The sequence below is a fragment of the Falco biarmicus genome, chromosome W (genome assembly GCF_023638135.1).
Source record: "Falco biarmicus isolate bFalBia1 chromosome W, bFalBia1.pri, whole genome shotgun sequence".
NCBI lineage: Eukaryota > Metazoa > Chordata > Aves > Falconiformes > Falconidae > Falco > Falco biarmicus.
In genome coordinates, this window is record NC_079310.1 from 11,103,581 (window position 1) to 11,121,885 (window position 18,305).

The following is an 18,305-nucleotide window of genomic DNA, read 5'->3' on the forward strand; positions in this document are numbered from 1 at the left end:
ATCTGTGGAGATACAAAAATAACCTCTATCGATAAATAACACCGGATTAGGTCCTTCCCATACGCCTGAAGCCATATTTTTATTACAGAACATTCAAACCAGGAACTGTAGTTGTTTGGTTCCCTCGCGCTGTTTGGTGATGTACAACAACAGGTGGTCCCTCTCTATCCTCCGTAAGGGAGAGATAGTTTAAGGTAAACAACACCTTAGTCAACCGTTTAGTTACATCGATGTCCTGCGATACTTTCTGTCTCTGAAGATAATCCTTCAGGGTACGGTTTGCCCTTTCAACAACTGCTTTCAGTTCTAAGGTTTGAAGGTTGTCCGGTGGTTCACCGGTGATCACTTGTTTCTGCCACTGATTATTGGATTGCCAAACACACGCAGCCTTCTTCATCTTTTGTCCTGCATCTGTAAACACCATTGCCCTGTCAACTGGTCTTTTTGAGCGTAACAGTCTCACAATCCACTGATAATGTTCCAACATCTTCCAGAGAGGTCCTTTTGGCCGGTTGTTGTGTACAACATCTGTATAACCCATCAAGGCTTTCTGTATGGCTGTTGAATGTCTCAGAAGCCATTCATAATCATCACCATGGACTGGAATACTGATATCTGCCGGTTCAGTCCCATCAATTTCAAGAATCCTGTCTCTTCCTTTTCTCACCAAGGCCGCTACTGCTTCAGGGTGACTTAAAATACGATGTCTGGGTTGCAATGGCAAAAACAACCACTCTAAAACGATCACCGTATTTTCCCCCTTTTTCTTTTGTCATTGTAAAATAAGGGCAAAAGGTGAAGTGGCAACATTACAAACCAAAAAAGATAACGGATAATTCGCCATACAGCGACCACACCAGCCAGTCTGAATCTTGCGGGACACAACTTCTAGGGCAGCCCGCTGTTCTGGTGAACAAGTTCGAGGACTGTTGACTTCGGTGCCATGCAACTTGGATCGGAACGGATGCAAATCATCGTTAGTGAGTCTCTTTGTGTGTCATCAGGGTGTAAGGGAATCGTGAAAAAAAACCAGTCTTTCAAGTCTATCACAACAATTTGCCAAATCTGAGGGATCATCATAAAAGGTGGAAGAGCAGGTTGCAACACTGCCATTGCTAACATCTGAACATTAACCTTCCATAAATCATGTCCCAATTATGTGCATCAAGGCTATTAATCAGTACTGGACAAGCTAACGAGCTGGTCAGCTGCCAATCACCCTCCAAAATAGCATTATGAATAACACCAGACCAACACTGTAGAATTGGATCTTTTCTCGAGTTCAGCGTCGGTGGGGTAGTTGGGCTAACTGGAGGAATTACAGGTATTGAAGTAGTAGGCAGGTTCATTATAACTCGCTTTTCCAGTTTTCTTAATTTATCTATTACCTCCTGTAAGGATTTCTCTGTATTGTTATCACAAGGTTTCTCCCCGCCTTCTTCCTCAAACCCGTCCGATGACGTTTCAGGATGAGGAGGATACGTCACCGCACGGCGCTTCTGCCAGCCCTGACGTGATTGGTGCAGCAGGACTCGCTGCCCCGCCCTCCTGGGGGGGCTCGGCCGCCTTTTCCGGGTTCGGCTCAGTACCGCAGGCTCTCGAGGAGTAACTTTCGGTTTGTCCGCTGTCTTACCTGAAAGCTCCGGCACTGTTGAACACGCAGGGGCGGACATACCCTTCATAGGACGAGTATACCCAACTCCGAAAAGCGTAGCCAAGAGAGAAGGCTTAGGTGAATCACCTTTCTGCTCTACTGGCTTTTCTACCACATCTCTCCCCAACGCTTCTATGGGTGCCGCCGCTACTGGTTTTTTTTTTGTTTTGGTTTTTTTTTTTTCCGTGCCCAGTGAACTAAGGTCTCCACTTCTGTCTCTTTAACGCCCTCCCCTCTCCCAAGGAGGATGTCAGTTAACAGTTTAATTGCCGCATCTAATTCCATCGCGGTCTTCTCAGAGCTCTCCCCTTTCACAGAAAGGATATCAGCGCGGAGAAGCCCTGCCGCGATTTACTCGTCGCGGCCTTCCGTAGTGCCCCCCCCCCGCCCTCACAGAGAGGAATTTAGCGGAGAGCCCTGCCGCGATTTACTCCACGCGGTGTTACCACCGGCGGGGGTGCGATCTGCAGCTCTACACCGAACTCTGGACTCCACTTTTCGCCAGCAGCTGGGGGGATCCGTGGCGGTGGGTGGGCGGGCGAGCGGGGGAAGCTGCGGGGTATGGCACAGCATGCTGGCGGGGCACGGGGAACCGTACTGGTGTAAGAAGCAATCTGGCTAGCGAAGTACAGTCACTGGGTGTCATGATTTCAGAGTCAAACAAATAATTCAGCAGGTGCTTGGCTGGTTCAGATTGTAATCCATATGGTGTAACGGCTTGTCGTAGCTGCTGCATAAACTTCCAATCAAAAGGTTTCCACGCTGCGGCTGCTGAACCATCTGGTAAAGAGGTGGTCCGCACTGGACATGCAACAGCAGAAGCAGCCTGCCACTCTCTCTCCAATATAGCGTCTCTTATAACCCCAGACCGATGACTTTGGGGAGCGGCAGGGTGGAGGAAAACGCTTTCCTGGGTCAGGATCTGAAGATCACGACCGGCAGTTGGCAGATGACATTTGTTCAATTGCTGCTGCAAGCGATTTAGAGTCCGGTTGGACGGTTTTGTTCGGGGATGGGGTATCGGGGCAGGTGCAGCTGGGGTGGGCTCATTTTCTTTATCAGACTCTGCGCTCTCATTCAGAGGCGTGCTCGGACCCACTCTAGTACCCTCGTCCTCATCTAGCAGGGGGGGTGGCTCTCGGTAGCTTTCAGGTCGGCGTGGAGCACCCATTGCAGCGGCACCCTCCGGAGACGGTGTCGGCTGTAAGAGCTCTGTCGCAGACTTTTTAATAGGCACAATTATGCCTTTTGCAGACGGAGCGCCTAGACCAAATAATCGGGTAGACTCCGACTCGGTTTCCCAACCGAGGAGGTCTGAGGCAGCCATAGCCATTTTTTTCTCCACAACCATTGATCGTAAATGGTTCATGACCTCCCGCCAGGTAGTCCCCAAGTCCTTGGCCAACTTGCTGCCGCTAAGGATCGCATCGCAAAGGGAATCCCCGATCTCTCGCCACTCAGTCACACTAAACATCAATTGCAGGTCTTTTAAGTGTCCTTTTTCATTCGCCCACCTACAGAGCTCATGGAGCTTCTTTGTGCTCACGCTAGCCTCTCGCTTAGCAAGAATATCAGTTAATAGCATGAGTGCCGCCTCCCTTTCCATTATCGAGGCAAAAACGGTCTTACCGGTGCAGGTCCGTGCAGGAGCTCACTGCCGGATTCAGACGTCTTTACTCCTTACGGACGCCTTCCTGCTCGAACTCCTCTCGGCGACTCTCAATTCGCAAAGCCCACCGTTACAATGCAAAGGCAGAGTTTTTCCAGCTATTTCCAGCTTTCCCATGGTTCGGGTGCCAAATGTTGGAAGAAGGGTTCGCCAGAGTCAAGAAGACGCTCAATATGAGTTATGCATCTTGCTCCACTTTATTAGTTTCTAACACTACTTATATAGAACCGATACACATGCATATTCGTAAAGCAGAAATATAATTGGCTATTAGTCTCTAAACGCGCGCGGTTCTCACACCCCTAATTATCATGACTAAAGCATTCTATCCACGTAGCTAATTGTGTTGCTGTGCTTCAGCCTTGTAGTTTGTTACTCCCTATTTTCCCATACTGCTCCCTATCTTTCTTGGCCCTGCACCTGCTTTCCCAGCAGCTGTAGCTTGTTACAGCCACGGCCTGTTGGCACAACATAATTACTTGGTCTCAGGATTCAAGAATAGCTCAAGGCTACCTTTCTTGTTTACTTCAGCACAGCAACTTCAGCACAATTCTGATTACAGGCCTATTCTAATACCAGGCCTGGATTGTGCAGATCTTCAGAGATTCTAAAGCCACGCTTCTGCAGCCATTCTTCTACACTGATGCAAGGGCTTCTTGATTACAGTCTAATAATTATACTAAGGTTACATGTATACTAAGGTTATACATTGAACTTCTGATATCACTGGTATCAAAAAGTTGCTGAAGCATCATGTTGGATGCAACACATGCCAAAAGGGTTGAGGATTTTTCATGTAACCTTTTCAATTCCCAGAAGGGTCTGCTGGGCTATATGCTTTACTAACCTCTCTGGATTACCATGGGGACATGATCACACTGTGCCTGCCTGAGTTGCAGCACTGTCTCTCTCACAGACTAAATCCTATATCTCACGTATGGGTCTTGTTGCAAAGCACACTGTCCCCGCAGGGTTAGGGCTTAGCAGACAGATCATGACAAGAGAGAGACCCCTCTAAGCACGACTGCCTCTTGCAGTGAGGTTGTCCTCAGCTTGTGGTGCTGCTGTCCTGTCACTGTCACACCTGACAGCACCTGCGAGGCCTGAGTTTCACATACCATCAGCAGATTGGCTAAAAAATTTAAGCTCCTCTACAGTAACAGAAACCAACAAGGCGCTGCACATAGCATCTCTTTTACCCATTTCCAGAGCACAGGGGAAATGCCAGCACCTCTCCGCCGCGCCCCCCTTCTGCCACCAGCAGCAGCTAACAGACCGGAGCATGAGCACCCACAGCTCCCACAACCGCAGGGACACCCCCCAACCACCACCTGCCCCACACCACTGCCCTCTGCCTCACAGCCCCTCACGCTCCTGCCCTGCTCCCCTAACCCCTGCCCGCCAGCCTCAAGCTGCCCCACGGCTCTCACACCTGCCTTCCTCCACCTCACGCCCCGTCACCGCTCTCCGCCCCTTCCGCCCGCGAGGGCCATTTCAAGGGCACCCACCACAACGGAGTATTTTTCTAAAAGCCGCATTTCAAGTTTGTTTTTTTTTTTAACTATATTATATGTACATATGTATAGAAACATACTCGCTCAGGGGCGTAGGGCAGGGAAAGGCGGTACAACATCTGAGGGGAGCAGGGAGAAGCACTTCCGGGTCTCGCCCCGCCCCGCGGGCGTGGTTCTCGCCGCCAAAAGGGGCGGAGTGCGCTGCTGCCATTTTGTGGAGAGAGTGTGGTACTGGCAGCCGCCACCCTTCAGTTTAAAGTCTTCTCTGGAGGAGCCGTCCGTCACTGCTGCCGCTATGCTCTCCGCCCGTGTGGTTGCCGCCCTCGCCCGCTCCCTGCCGCAGCAGGCTGGCCTGGTGAGCGTGCTTTTCCCTCCCTAGGTCGAACGGGGAGGGGTGGGCGGACGGGCGGGCGCCGCCGCCATCTTGGTGGCCGCGGTGACATTGAGGGGCCGCGGCCTCCCGCTTTCGGGAGACTGGGGCGGCGTGTGTGAGGGGAGCTCGCTCAGCGCTGGGTGACTGTGGGCCCGGCTCCTGGAGAGAGGGCGAGGGTCCCGTCACCTCCCTCCTGGGTGGTGGTCTCGGGGACGATGTGTCTTTCCCCGGGGATGTAGATTGGCAGTGTTGGGGTTCAGGTTAATGCCTGAAAGCCGCTAGATCTCAGTTAGGGTTAGGGATTTGAGCTGCGAGACGCTTTTCCCCCTGTGTTTGTGGGGAGAGCGAGGGTGCAAAAAGTTCTGTCAGGATCCGTTCCTGGCCGGTGTCCCTTGTGAAGGTGAACGGAGCAGAGGCCTGCCTAGGCTGATAGAGAAGTAGCGTTAACGCTGCATAAGACTGCACTGGCAGTTTTGCTTGGGATATAGGATTATAATACTTTAACGCTTTCATTATCACAGATTTTTTATTTGTTTCTGTAAGCGTGTGTTCTAGTCATAGCTAAAGACATTTTGGAGTTAGATTTTTCTTAGAAAGGACAGTCTTTAGAAAACACAATCTTATTTCTCCCTTGTGCAGAACCGTGAGGGGTGCACTGATTTCTTCCATGCCTTAAGCTTTTGGTGTTCAGTACAAAAGTGGCAAAGGAGCGGAGGTGCTGCTTTGGGAGCTGCTGCAGTGCTGTGATGGTGACATCAGTGCAATGCAGAAAAATGCAGCAAGTAAATGTAAAGCAATCTCTTTTACCTTCTGTCTTTGGTTGTGCTGGATGTGGGTCCATAACTACAACTTGTGCATGAGGCGCCTCAAAACTGAGATGCATTAAATGTATAAGCTCATGATGAAAACCTTGTGTGTTATCTCAACTTTTTTTTATGAATGATTGAAAAAATCTCACTGTTACTGAAAAAATTACTTATTTTAGAATTCCAGAAACACCCTGGGTGCAGCTTTTGTTGCTACAAGAAACATCCATGCCTCCAAAACATGCTTTCAGAAAACTGGTGAGTCTGAGAAAGGTCTTCATGTAAAAGTGTGGTTTAAGAACTTGCTCCATGAGACAAAAAGGAATTTGGTGTGTGAGGGGGTGAGTGTGTCAGTTAACAAAATGCTTGAGGACATTACTGATAGTATTTAACTGAACTATATGTTACATAGTCACATCCAGGAGATGTCACTCTAATAAATATTCTGATTATGCCCAAAAGAAAGGAGTGGTCACATTAGTTGGCTTACACAGTTTACATGCTTCATGAGGATTTGATTACCTCTTCAACTCCTGCAGAATTATTTGAAAAACCAGACCTCAAATTCCAGTTTCCCTTTCTTGTTTGTATGAGTATGAGGGAGCAGATGACTTCGCCAGGCCTGGTGGGGTTTGACCTTGTGTCCTTGAGGATAACTTTTTTGCTGCCAGTATCTTGGTGTTCAGGGGAGGCAGTGGCACTGCACAGCTGTATTTTTGGTAGTGGTTCACATACAATTTGAAGTGGTTTAGGGTGATTAAAGTTACTATTGGGAAATAATAGTTTCACAGTATTTACTGTTACCTAGCTGAGGAAAGAAAAATTTGTTGGAGGTACGCTGCCAAACAAATTTGAGGAAGATGGTGAATGTACTTTTACAGCTTATATTGAACAACTTGTTCCTTAAGTGTATGGAGTTCCTTTAAACATATTTGGATTTTGGATTACAAATCAGTTGACAGGGTGTTTTGATGCCTCCAGTAAAGTAAATGCTCAGCAAGCAGAGCTAGCAAGTCTGTTCTTTCTGAGCTAAGGCTAATTACTTAATCTGATTGCTTTCTAGAGGTAGAGATTGCTAATAGCACAGGACATAATGATGAAAATTGGTAACTAAACAGGCATCAGTGTTTTGATTGATGCTGGCTCATAATGATGAGTTGAAGCTGCTTTTACTGTCTGTGAATACAGAAGCTGTTATTTATCTGATGCATCCTATGTAAGGAAGAGTGTTGCTGCCTAGACCTTGTGGCATACCTGAGAAAGGGTACCTTGGCTTGTGAATTCAAGACAAGCTTACCAAATTAATTCTGTGCCTTAATGTGCTAGATCTGGTTTGAAACCTGTCTTTCCAGGTACTGCTGAAGTGTCCTCTATTCTTGAGGAACGTATTTTGGGAGCTGACACCTCTGCTGAACTTGAGGAGACTGGCCGCGTGCTCTCAATTGGTGATGGTATTGCCCGTGTGTACGGCCTAAGAAATGTCCAAGCAGAAGAGATGGTTGAATTCTCTTCTGGACTGAAGGTAAGCTTTCATTAAAACAGCTTGGTTAGCTTGGAAATAAAGATGACTGCTTGGGGGTACCTGTATGGTACCTTCTACAGGATTCATTGCAACTTTAATATGCATCAGCTGGTTGAAGTAATACTGCAAAAAGCAAATATTCTTTGAATTTGTAACACAACACTTTCAGTATCTGTATCTGATTCTTGGCCAACATTGAGCTTATTTGTGTAAGAACTGATCTGGCATTGGATTTTGTTTTCTTTGGTTTCAGGCTGGCTTTTCTGATTACTGTTGAGTAATAGCCTCTGTGCTTCAATACTGTGTGCAGTTAGCTGACTTCATACAGCCCTAAGAGTAGGCTAGAGTTAAAAAAAGTCTGACTATTCTGAGTACTGCAACAACTCTTCCAGTATTTTTAATAATCTAACTGGCTTTAGACAGAGAAGAAGCCAGTGCTTTTCCCTTGTCCAACTCCTAGGCAAAGGAGAAGTGTTGCATCTGAACCCTGCTTATCTTTTCCATTCTTTTTAGAGAGATAAATGACTGAAATGGTAGACTGCAGTCTCTGTACTAAGCTGAAGGCTTAGGCAGGTGCTCTAACTAGTATGGAAAAGTATACACTCAGTGTGCCTAAAAGCAGAATGTTGACTGTTCTTACAAATAAGATTGCAGTACATTATTCTACAGTGTAGAACATTTAACATAATCACATTGGCATTAAACTGTCAAAAATTTCATAAATGTTGGTTTGGGTTTTCTCAGGGTAATGTGATCTTTGTCCTAGGGTATGTCCTTGAATTTGGAGCCCGACAATGTTGGTGTTGTTGTGTTTGGTAATGACAGACTGATCAAGGAAGGGGATGTTGTGAAGAGGACTGGTGCCATTGTGGATGTTCCAGTTGGGGAAGAGCTGCTGGGCCGTGTTGTAGATGCCCTGGGCAATCCGATTGATGGAAAGGTAAGTGTAGCTTAGGTGTTTACTGCCTCTGCTCATAGCTATGTGATACAGAATGCAACAGTTGTTTTCCCCTCTTTGAAGGGTCCTGTTACATCTAAGATGCGTAGGAGAGTTGGCTTAAAGGCCCCTGGGATCATTCCCAGAATCTCTGTGCGTGAACCTATGCAGACTGGTATTAAGGCTGTGGACAGCTTGGTGCCAATTGGTCGTGGCCAGCGTGAGCTCATCATTGGTGACAGGCAGACTGGGTGAGTTAAATGCCCAAGCTAAACATCTTTCCTTAAAGAGTTGCGCACAGCATGTGCTGATGCACAAAGCTGAACACAAAACTGTAGATGTTGGGAGAACAGCAGGCAGCTTAACTTACCAACTTGTGTTATGCAGGAAAACGTCAATTGCAATTGACACAATTATCAATCAGAAACGATTTAATGATGGAACAGATGAGAAAAAGAAGCTGTACTGTATCTATGTTGCAATTGGCCAGAAGAGATCTACTGTTGCTCAGCTGGTGAAGAGGCTCACTGATGCAGGTACAGATTTCTGGAGATGGTTGAGCCTGGCAACTAGTGACATCCTGTTCTTCTGATAATGCTGAATACTACTGTGACCTCTCTAGCTGCGAGTATAGACAGAACTATTATTAAATGAATGAACTACTTGCTTTTGTGGACAAGAAATCTTTCAGGTATCTGGGGGGAAAAAACCCATTCTTTTTGCTACGTCACATTAGAAGACTAGTATGAGGTCCCAAAATGGCTGATTTTTTTTCTGGAAAAGTCAGCCTGTGTGTTTTTGGTTTTTTTTTTTTTTTTTTTTTCAGCAGAGTTGAGAGCTTCCTCTTGGCAGTCAGGCAGGCCTGATGACAAGCTGTGATCTACAAGTATTTATGGACTTGGCATTCCTTTCATATGTATGCAAGTCAGTGTGAATGGCAGTTGCAGATTGAGTGGAGAGACTTTACTGCCCAAACATAAGGGATTAAATGATAGCACCTTTTCAGAAAGTGATCTCATTGACCAAGGCTGCATATCCAGCAGAGCTTGCTGGAGAAGGCACCTTACCTCTTGCCTGCTGGTCAAGCAGAGTCATACCTAGCAGGAATATACCCCCACATTTTAATTACAATTTGGGGCTATAAAACAACACTGCCTTGCAGCAGCCAGGAAGCTATGGACTTCCAGGCTGAGTTACTTCCAGAACCAGACTGTGTCTTAGTGGAAGTTTAAACTTAATTTTAAATGGTAGAATAGTCTACAAGTGTTACACGTTAGCTGCTGTGAACTTGTTTTTGAAACTTCTTGAGTTAATTGAGCTACTGGACATGTTAATCTAGTACAGGGGTCATTTCCTGTAACAATGTAGTGATGCTGCCTGGGCTTGTACCAGCAACTAGTACTTCACGTGTGCATTGTATTTGTTGATTACAGGCATGATGAGGTAGTGTACTCAGTGGTGTTTGTCTCCCAATTCTTTCCAGATGCCATGAAGTACACTATTGTGGTGTCTGCCACAGCATCTGATGCAGCACCCCTTCAGTATCTGGCTCCCTATTCAGGCTGCTCCATGGGGGAATACTTCAGAGACAATGGAAAACATGCATTAATAATCTATGATGACTTATCCAAACAGGTCAGAAAACACTGTTTATAGGCCTTATAACCTAACATTGGTGTTTGTAGTTGTAAGATCACCTCAAGTTTAGAAATTCAGAATTTCAAATGAGCTACTGAATTCTGAAACCTTTCTTTATACCATGCAGGCTGTTGCTTATCGTCAGATGTCTCTGTTGCTGCGTCGCCCACCTGGTCGTGAAGCCTACCCAGGTGATGTGTTCTACCTGCACTCTCGCCTGCTGGAGAGAGCGGCCAAAATGAATGATACCTTTGGAGGTGGCTCTCTGACCGCCTTGCCTGTCATTGAAACTCAGGCTGGTGATGTGTCTGCTTACATTCCAACTAATGTAATCTCCATCACTGATGGACAGGTGGGAGTTCTTCACATGCCAGTACTTCTGTGTAACTAACTGGCAGGTTTCTGAGGAGGCTTCCAGGCTTCTGACCAAGATAATAACACATAATTTTCTCCCACAGATTTTCTTGGAAACTGAGTTGTTCTACAAAGGTATCCGTCCAGCCATCAATGTTGGTCTGTCTGTGTCCCGTGTAGGTTCTGCTGCTCAGACCAGGGCTATGAAGCAGGTAAGCATGAAGGTGCTGCTCCTTCTCTTACTAGAGATGAGTGGTGTTGAGGCTTTTTAACCTGTTTCACTCTAAAGAGTGAAATAGAGGGAATAAAGCTTTGGATTCCTTAAAAATTAGTACAGACTTTGGGGATCTCTGATAATGCCATTGCCTGCTGAGAGAGGCAGGGAAGAAGGGAAAAGATGCAGGGCTGTTAGGTTTCAGGTTTGTTGAAGTGGGTGCTAGTCTAACTAGAAATAGAGAATATTGTTAGCCACTTGCTCTTAGTTCTTAGTTCAGATATGGATTTAGAGAGGTTTACTATCAACTGTCACCATTTTGAGGGAGAAATAGCATGCCTATGTTAAAAGGCAAAAGCTGAAATTCATATATTCATCTGTCTCATTCTTGAGATTTGCTTGACTGGTATGCAAGGCAAAGCGGAATAGTGACAACTGTCAGCTGAAGATAACCTGCAGACTACTACACTCATTTAAAAGGTGGTTGGATTTGGTCAGACCTGTATCTTGTGTTGTAGGTGGCAGGTACCATGAAGCTGGAATTGGCTCAGTATCGTGAAGTAGCTGCCTTTGCTCAGTTTGGGTCTGATCTGGATGCTGCCACGCAACAGCTGCTGAACCGCGGTGTGCGTCTGACAGAGCTTCTCAAACAAGGACAGTATGGTAAGTATCTCGGATGCAACAGGTCTGTGTTTCCCATCAGTCTCTTGTGCTAATGAGGCTGGTGTTTGTGGCAGCATTTCTCATGCCTGTTCTGTGGACATGGTAAATGCAGACTTAGTTGAGCTGTGTTGCAGATGTGCAATCGATCTTTGCAGGGCTCTGCAGTAATGTGTCCTGTTGCAAGAGTTACCAGTGACATGAATGCTTTCTTTCCTGCAGTTCCCATGGCTATTGAGGAACAGGTTGCAGTCATCTATGCTGGTGTAAGAGGTCACTTGGACAAGCTGGAGCCCAGCAAAATCACTAAATTTGAGAGTGCTTTCCTAGCTCATGTACTGAGCCAGCACCAGGCCCTCCTCTCCACAATCAGGTACAATCTTACTTCATCCCAAGGGTATTGACTTGATGGCTGGAGTGCAGGTAATGGTCACTGAACTGTTAGTGTGACCTAGAACATCAGGCCTTAAGATGCCTGTACCAGGACTGAGGGCTAAATCGCCATTCCTGCTGTCCTTGCACTGCCATCCAGAGCTCAGCTTCATGTTTCCAGTTTTTACTTAGGAAATCCAGCTGATGCTTATAATGAACTTCCTTGCATACCTTCCCTCTAATCTGATACTGAAATCACTTAATCTACTCAGTTCCTGTATTTTTGACAGCTTAAAGCTGTCGCAGTAATGTGGATTAAGTGCTGCTCACTGCCTTCCCAGCTGCTGAATGGACTTTTGGGGATTGAGTATTTCTGTAGTCCTGTAAACTGCTCCTGACTTCTGTCAGGAATCACATTATGTGCCTTTCACCCCTGAGGCACAGCTCTGTAGAAGGCAGAGTGTTGCTGAAATCCGTACAGCTGTTCTTAAAGTATTTGTTGACAAACTTTTGTTCTCAAACAGGATGAAATTTTTTAGGAGAAGGGATGCTATGTTAGTATCAGGTGTATGGCTTTATGCATCAAATGGAAACATGTTAATTCATCTGCTAATTTTGTTAGAAATCGGAAGGTTCATTGTTAAGATGGCTTTTTTTTTTTGTCTTAGGGGTTGACTATGTATCTATTCCTGTATCAAAAGTGTAACTAAACTCTTTCAACAGGACCGAAGGGAAGATCTCTGACCAGACAGAAGCGAAGTTGAAGGAAATAGTCACAAGTTTCCTGGCTACTTTTGAGGCATAAACTCTTAGAACTGTTGAAACAGACCAGGCTGTTGTGATCCCGTGCTCCAGCTCCATCAAAGACTTAAAAGTATGTGCGACTTGAATGTACAGTCTCAATGAGAATAAAGGTTTCCATGTAAAACCACTTGTATATTCTGTTCTAAATTATTGCCTTTCTGGTGGGCTGCTTGAGCAACAGGCACAACTACTGGGTGGATTAAAGTCCCCTTACAAGAACGAGTCAGGTCCCACAAACATGCTCTTTGGTGATGTGTAGTGGTCAGCTGCAGTAATGCCTGCTCTCTGCTGTGATGGCAAAGCTGATGAGTGGCTGTTGCTGCAGGGAGGATGATGGTTGCATGTGCTGCCCTGAGCTGCTGTGCCCCACGGTGCTGTCTCAGCCCCACTCAGGCTTACTTGCCTGTCTTAGTGTGCCCTTCCAGCGCAGTCAGATCAGGCAGAGAAAACTTGGAAATTTATTCCAGAACTGGCACTATCTATGGAGTTTTCTGGGCAACGGGGTAGACTGCACCTCAGCTGATCAGTGTTCAGATGAAGTTGCTAAAACTTCAAAGCTTTGACTGAAACCTTTTGGAGCTGAAACACAGATGTGACACTGCCTCTGCTGCTGGAGCAGGAACTGCAGCTCTGAACACTGAAAGCAAAATCCATGCAACCATCAGTATAAACCTCAGAAATGTTTACCAAGTGGCCGTGGCCTCGGGTCACAACTGAGCAGATTTATTTCAGTAAGTGGAAAAAGACACTTTTTTTTTACGTTACCGGACTGCTTTAGCTGTCCCTACATTACAGCAGAGATAGCAGGTTTGGGCAGTGGCGATGATTCAGGCTTTCTAGCACACAGCGTCCTGTCTCATCTGCTTTCGTCTTTCTGAAGAACCACTTGGTGGTCACTCACCTGGTGTCTTGCCTCTGCTAGTGGCCCTAGCTCTGGACCCCCAACAGAAGGAGGACATGGACCTGTTGGAGTGAGTCCAGAAAAAACTGTGGAGGTGATGAGAGGCTGGAGCATCTCTCCTGGGAGAGGCTGGGAGCTGGGGTGGTTCAGCCTGGAGAAGAGAAGGGTCCAAGGAGATCTTCCAGTGCCTAAAGGGGCTGACAGGGAAGCTGGAGGGGGGGCTTTGTACCAGGGCCTGTAGTGATAGGACAAGGGGGAATGGCTTCACACTGAGAGAGGGGAGATTTAGGTCAGCTGTAAGGAAGAAATTGTTTCCCCGTGAGGGTGGGAGGCACTGGCCCAGGCTGCCCAGAGCAGCTGTGGGTGCCCCATCCCTGGCAGTGCCCAAGGCCAGGCTGGATGGGGCTTGGAGCCACCTGGGCTGGGGGTAGGTGTCCCTGCTCGTGGCAGGGGGGGGGGACTGGGTGGGCTTTAAGGTCCCTTCCAACCCAAACCATTCTACAATTCAGCGATTCTATGAAACTGAGGATGAGAACAGCACGTGGAAACCTTCCCAAATACTTCAGCAACCCCTGGCTGAGGAGGCAGGAAGGGTGCTGCAGGTTGCATGTGCTGCTGGCAGCCCCAATGCTCCTGTTTCACCCTCTGCTCCCCGTTTCCATCATGAAACTGTGTGGGTGAATCAAGCCTGGCCATCACTCGTGGGTTTCTCCCTGTGGCACGCCGATGCCGCGCCTGGCATCCCCACTGCTCTCGCCCATCTGCAGCAGCATGCCCCAGGGCTCCCCCATCCACCGGCGAGCCACGCACACAACGAGTTTGGTGGATGTAACCGTGCGGGATGGGGCTGGGTGGTGACACTGTCATGGGGAGGGACCAGCTGCGTGGGGCAGCTGTGGTGGCACCGGGAGCAGCAGAGCGAGGTGGTGGCAGCAGCAGCATGTGGGAAGCACAGTTCAGGGACCGCTTCTGGGTAAGTGGGGGCATAGTGGGACTGGGGGCAGCGGGTTGGAGCCAGCTGGAGCCGTGGGGGTCACAGCTAGCTTGGGGGCGGTCACCCCTCTCTGGTCAGGGTCATCTCCAAAGCCACCTCTGTGGTCCTCAGTGGCTCCGAGTATCCCCAGGCAGGCACTGACCATCTGTGTGTGCCCTGAGAGCTGTGGCTTTGCCACCTGCCCCATGCAGCCAAAATACACCTCAACGAGATGCTGCTGCCACACTGGAGGAGGTCGGTGCTGGGCTGAGGGTTTGATAATATTAATTGGCTGCTGGTGAACTACTTGGAGACACCATGGTCAAAAAGGGTCCTTCAATGGTGAGCTAATCCCAGACTAGGAGCGAGTCCTTGGTGTGCTACTGCTGAGCTGCCGAGGAAAAGCCATGGTTCGGGGAAGCCGGTATTTACTATTTTGAGTCTGAACTGTGCTTTTGGGAATGGAGAAGTGCTGAGCTGCCACTTAACTGCTGCAGAGCTTCAGCGCTGTGCCTGCTCAGTTCCTCTTGGTGTGTGGGCCTTTTTCCAGGTACTAGCAACCAGAAAATAAATTACAACGTTTTGGCTTTGGGGGCTGAAAACCCCTGTCTGTAAGTGGTGCTCAGGGTTTCCCAGGTGATGCCTGGGAAGCAGTTCCCATCTTGCAGGATGGGGGAAAGGTGTGTGTGTCCCAGGAGGAGCGGGTGCCGGCTTTGGGGTTCCTGTGTGTGGTGGAATGAGAGGGGTCGGTGGCGGAATGAGAGGGGTAAGTGCAGAGCCATGGGCTCATCCAGCATCATTAGTGCGTTATCTGGCATAGCGCCGTTAGATATGTAAATGCCACATAGGTATCAAACCTGGCTTGGAAAAGAAAGCCAGCTTTGCATCTGGTAACCATTTTTCAACTGTTTGTTGCCAAGAAGTTTCCACGGTGCTCTTTTTGCTTTGCAAATGTGCAGGAAGGGAGGGATGCAAGGGTGGTAGCAGCATCCCCTGGGCTGGCAGGGGGGATAACTGTGATGCCAGGGGAGCTGAGCAGATGTGGTTTGTTGTGCTTCAGCAGTGCGTTGCACTGAAGAAGAGGTCCTTGCTGTGGGGCTGGCTTCACTTAGCACTGCCTGGTTTGTTCCTCTCCCGCTGTGCCGTGGTGCTTTTTGATGGAGGATCTTGGAGGAGGGTGCAGGGAAGATACTGGGGCAGAAGCCCCAAGCTGACAAGGAGCTGAGGCATTGCATGGGGTGCTCCCTCCTTCTCGACCCCCCATGTTGCAAACACAGCCATTTACAATAATCCCCAGTTCTTGCTGAGCCTAAAACTATCGGTGCTCCCAGGGGATTTCCTTGGCTTTTTCCTGTCCAAAGCCTGTGTGCTTCAAACCCCCCCTGACTAAAGAAACACGTCCGGGGCAGGCAGCTGGGGTGGAGGGGAACATGATGGATGTGACTCAGTGGAGAGATGGAGACTCTGCTGCAGTTGTTTGGCCCATGGAAAAGGCAGGTACCACACCAAGCGGTCAGTCTCCATGCCACGTACTGGTGACTGTGCATCAGCTGTGTGGACTGGGGGGGGTGGGGGATGGGGACCACAGATGGGCAGAAAAAAGCAGATTTAGAGGAAGTGTGGAGAGCTGCTCATACGGCTTCAGTTTGCTGTTAAGTGCTGTGAGAGAGTGCAAACTTCCTCCTGCAATTTTTCATCTTAAATTACTCAAGCCAAAAAGGGAAGAACCCTTCTTTGCTGAAGCAAACAATTTCACAGAGGTCAGGACTGCCCCATGGCAAAGGGGGGATTTTGGCAGGAATCCAGAGGAAGTATGCTCCAATTGGTGGGATAAAATCTAAAAAAATAACCAACCCCCCCAAAAGCTGACCCGTTTTTGGTATTGCACCTTCCAGCTTTGACATGCAGCTGGCCACAAATGGTGACCACCAAATTTCTTTGTGGGGACAAGCTGCAGCCCCATGGGATGGTGGGGCTGTACCTCAAGCCTCATGGGGGGACTGATTTAGCCTCAAACCCGAATAGTTCTGGTTTCCTTGGTGGGGGGTATATATCTGTCTTTTTCTGTGCTGGAACCTGGTCCCTGCTGAAGTTCATGGTGTGATGCTCGTGATGCGCTGCATCAGGGACGCACACCATGACTTCACTCATGCTTTTAGGTCTTGGCCAAAGATGATAAACTTCTTTAAATAAAGGGGTTTGCTCTTTTGCATTCTACTTCAGCTCCTGCTCACCCAGGAGCCAAAGTTCAGAGATGCCTGCAGCTTCACGTGTGTTGGCCCTGAATGCCCCCACTAGTATGACGCTCCCTTCCGCAGCCTGCGCTGCCTGCAGCTGCCTGCAAAAGAGCTGTGCAAAAATAAAATACAGCAAAGATTGTGTTTGTTTCATCTGGCCCTGGCTATAGCAATTGTCACAAGTTAGGCAAGTGTGAGGTTTTGTTTTCATTTGTTTTTGCAACCTGCTGTTGCTCTTTCACTGTATGAGGGCTCTTTTTTCACTGTACTCATTTTTTTGGTATGTGCCTGGTTCTCCCCAAGCCTGTTCTTGCAGAGTAACCCAACGGCAAAGCTTTGGGCATCATGAGAGTACTTTGGTCCTGTAAAACTATGTGGGAAAAATAGAAATGATGATAATGCTAAAAAACACTTTAAGTCTGATCTATTTGTTAGGAGCTTGCAACTTGGAGACTGGATTTTCGGTCATTTTGCTTTTAATGAGACAAAACCAATGCTCTTCTCCCTGCAGTGTATTGCAGGGTACATTAAAAAGAAGCATTTGGTAAAGCATTAAAAAACCAAGCAAATAATGCTGAAGACTGAGACCTGCTGACTCTCAATGAGCTTGGCCTGCTCAAGCGATTTTTGAAAATCAGACTTCAGTATCTCAGTCTTTCAGGCACTCTCAAATATTTCTTTGCCATGCCAAGGAAAAGCAATGCTGCTAAAACAATCCATGGCTCAGGCAAGACATATGCAGTAAAAGCTGCACTGGCATGTTCAGTTTTCTAACAAAGCATGTTGCAAAGTGTCTGAAAACAATTATTTCCTCCTCCTCAATGCATAGGAAAGAGGTGCTGCATCTCTTGTTGCAGTGGCACAAACAAAGTGTGGGGAAAAGGAGCAAGGGAGAGCTGGTGTCTGCAAAGGAACCATCGATTCCCCCACTCTGCCATGGTTTATGGATGCTATTTTGTCAGTGCTGTGCCTGGCTGTACTTCTTTATTGCCATGATTTTTTTTAACCTCATGTAGCTGGCCGGGGATAAACTCCTCTTCCCTGAATCCCCGCTGTCAGGGGATGGCAGGGGCTGCCAGCCTTGGGCTCCTGGGTTCATTCCCCAGCTGCTGACTCACGATGTGATGCTGGCAGGGCTATTTCACTTCCTTTTACCCCTGCTTGTTCTTCTCTAAACAGGGACTAGCGTGGCGGAGTTTGTTGGCAATGTTATGAAATCCTCAGATTGTCATTTGAAAGGAACAAGGTGGGGTTTGTGGGAATCAGTCATTGCGTTGAGGTGGGATGGTCTGTGGCTTTCCGTGTTTCTGAGAGGAGCAGGGTAGGTGTGTTGATGCAGGGGAAGGAGACATCAAATGGAAAATTATTAATCATAAAGCTGCTTTTTGCAGGATGCTGCTCTCACGTTAGTGGATTTGCAGTGAGTCCTTTTCCTCCCTGCGATGAGTTGTGTCTGCCCTGTTGTACCCACCTGGTTATGGGATGGGGAGGAATTGCAGCCTCTTACAGCATCTCCTGCTCTCCTCCCTCTGCTCCCTGCAGGTACCAGTGGAAGCGTTTTTCTTGGTCTCAGCAACCTCTGCAGGACCCTGAGTGATTCTGAGGCTGTACTACCTGTAAGCAAGAATAGCACAGCCATTTACTGTTGCACAGTGTTTCTGATTACTCAGTCATCCA

At 47.8% G+C, this 18,305-nt stretch overlaps 2 protein-coding genes across 2 annotated transcripts in view; one reads left to right on the plus strand and one right to left on the minus strand.

The window, feature by feature from the left end:
* Positions 1-849: 849 nt before the first annotated feature.
* The window catches only part of LOC130141945 (uncharacterized), a 115,605-nt gene continuing 98,149 nt past the window's right edge, over positions 850-18,305 (minus strand). Inside the window, exon 2 of the mRNA XM_056323248.1 lies at positions 850-3,252. Within this exon, the coding sequence (XP_056179223.1) occupies positions 2,127-3,239 (1,113 nt within the window). The 5' untranslated portion in view covers positions 3,240-3,252 and the 3' untranslated portion in view covers positions 850-2,126. The remainder of the gene's footprint in view (positions 3,253-18,305) is intronic.
* Positions 5,037-12,646, plus strand: ATP5F1A (ATP synthase F1 subunit alpha). Its single transcript, XM_056323238.1, has 12 exons — positions 5,037-5,192; positions 6,196-6,274; positions 7,369-7,538; positions 8,305-8,478; positions 8,560-8,726; positions 8,863-9,011; positions 9,959-10,110; positions 10,241-10,465; positions 10,572-10,679; positions 11,200-11,344; positions 11,564-11,714; positions 12,437-12,646. Exons 1-12 carry the CDS (start codon positions 5,133-5,135, stop codon positions 12,516-12,518), a joined length of 1,662 nt encoding a protein of 553 aa, XP_056179213.1. The 5' UTR covers positions 5,037-5,132; the 3' UTR covers positions 12,519-12,646.

Coding starts and splice junctions, on each gene's coding strand:
- ATP5F1A (XM_056323238.1), top strand. CDS start 5,133: ATGCTCTCCGCCCGTGTGGTTGCCGCCCTCGCCCGCTCCCTGCCGCAG. Junction 9,012..9,958: donor GAAGAGGCTCACTGATGCAG/GTACAGATTTCT, acceptor AATTCTTTCCAG/ATGCCATGAAGTACACTATT. Junction 10,466..10,571: donor TCTCCATCACTGATGGACAG/GTGGGAGTTCTT, acceptor TTTCTCCCACAG/ATTTTCTTGGAAACTGAGTT.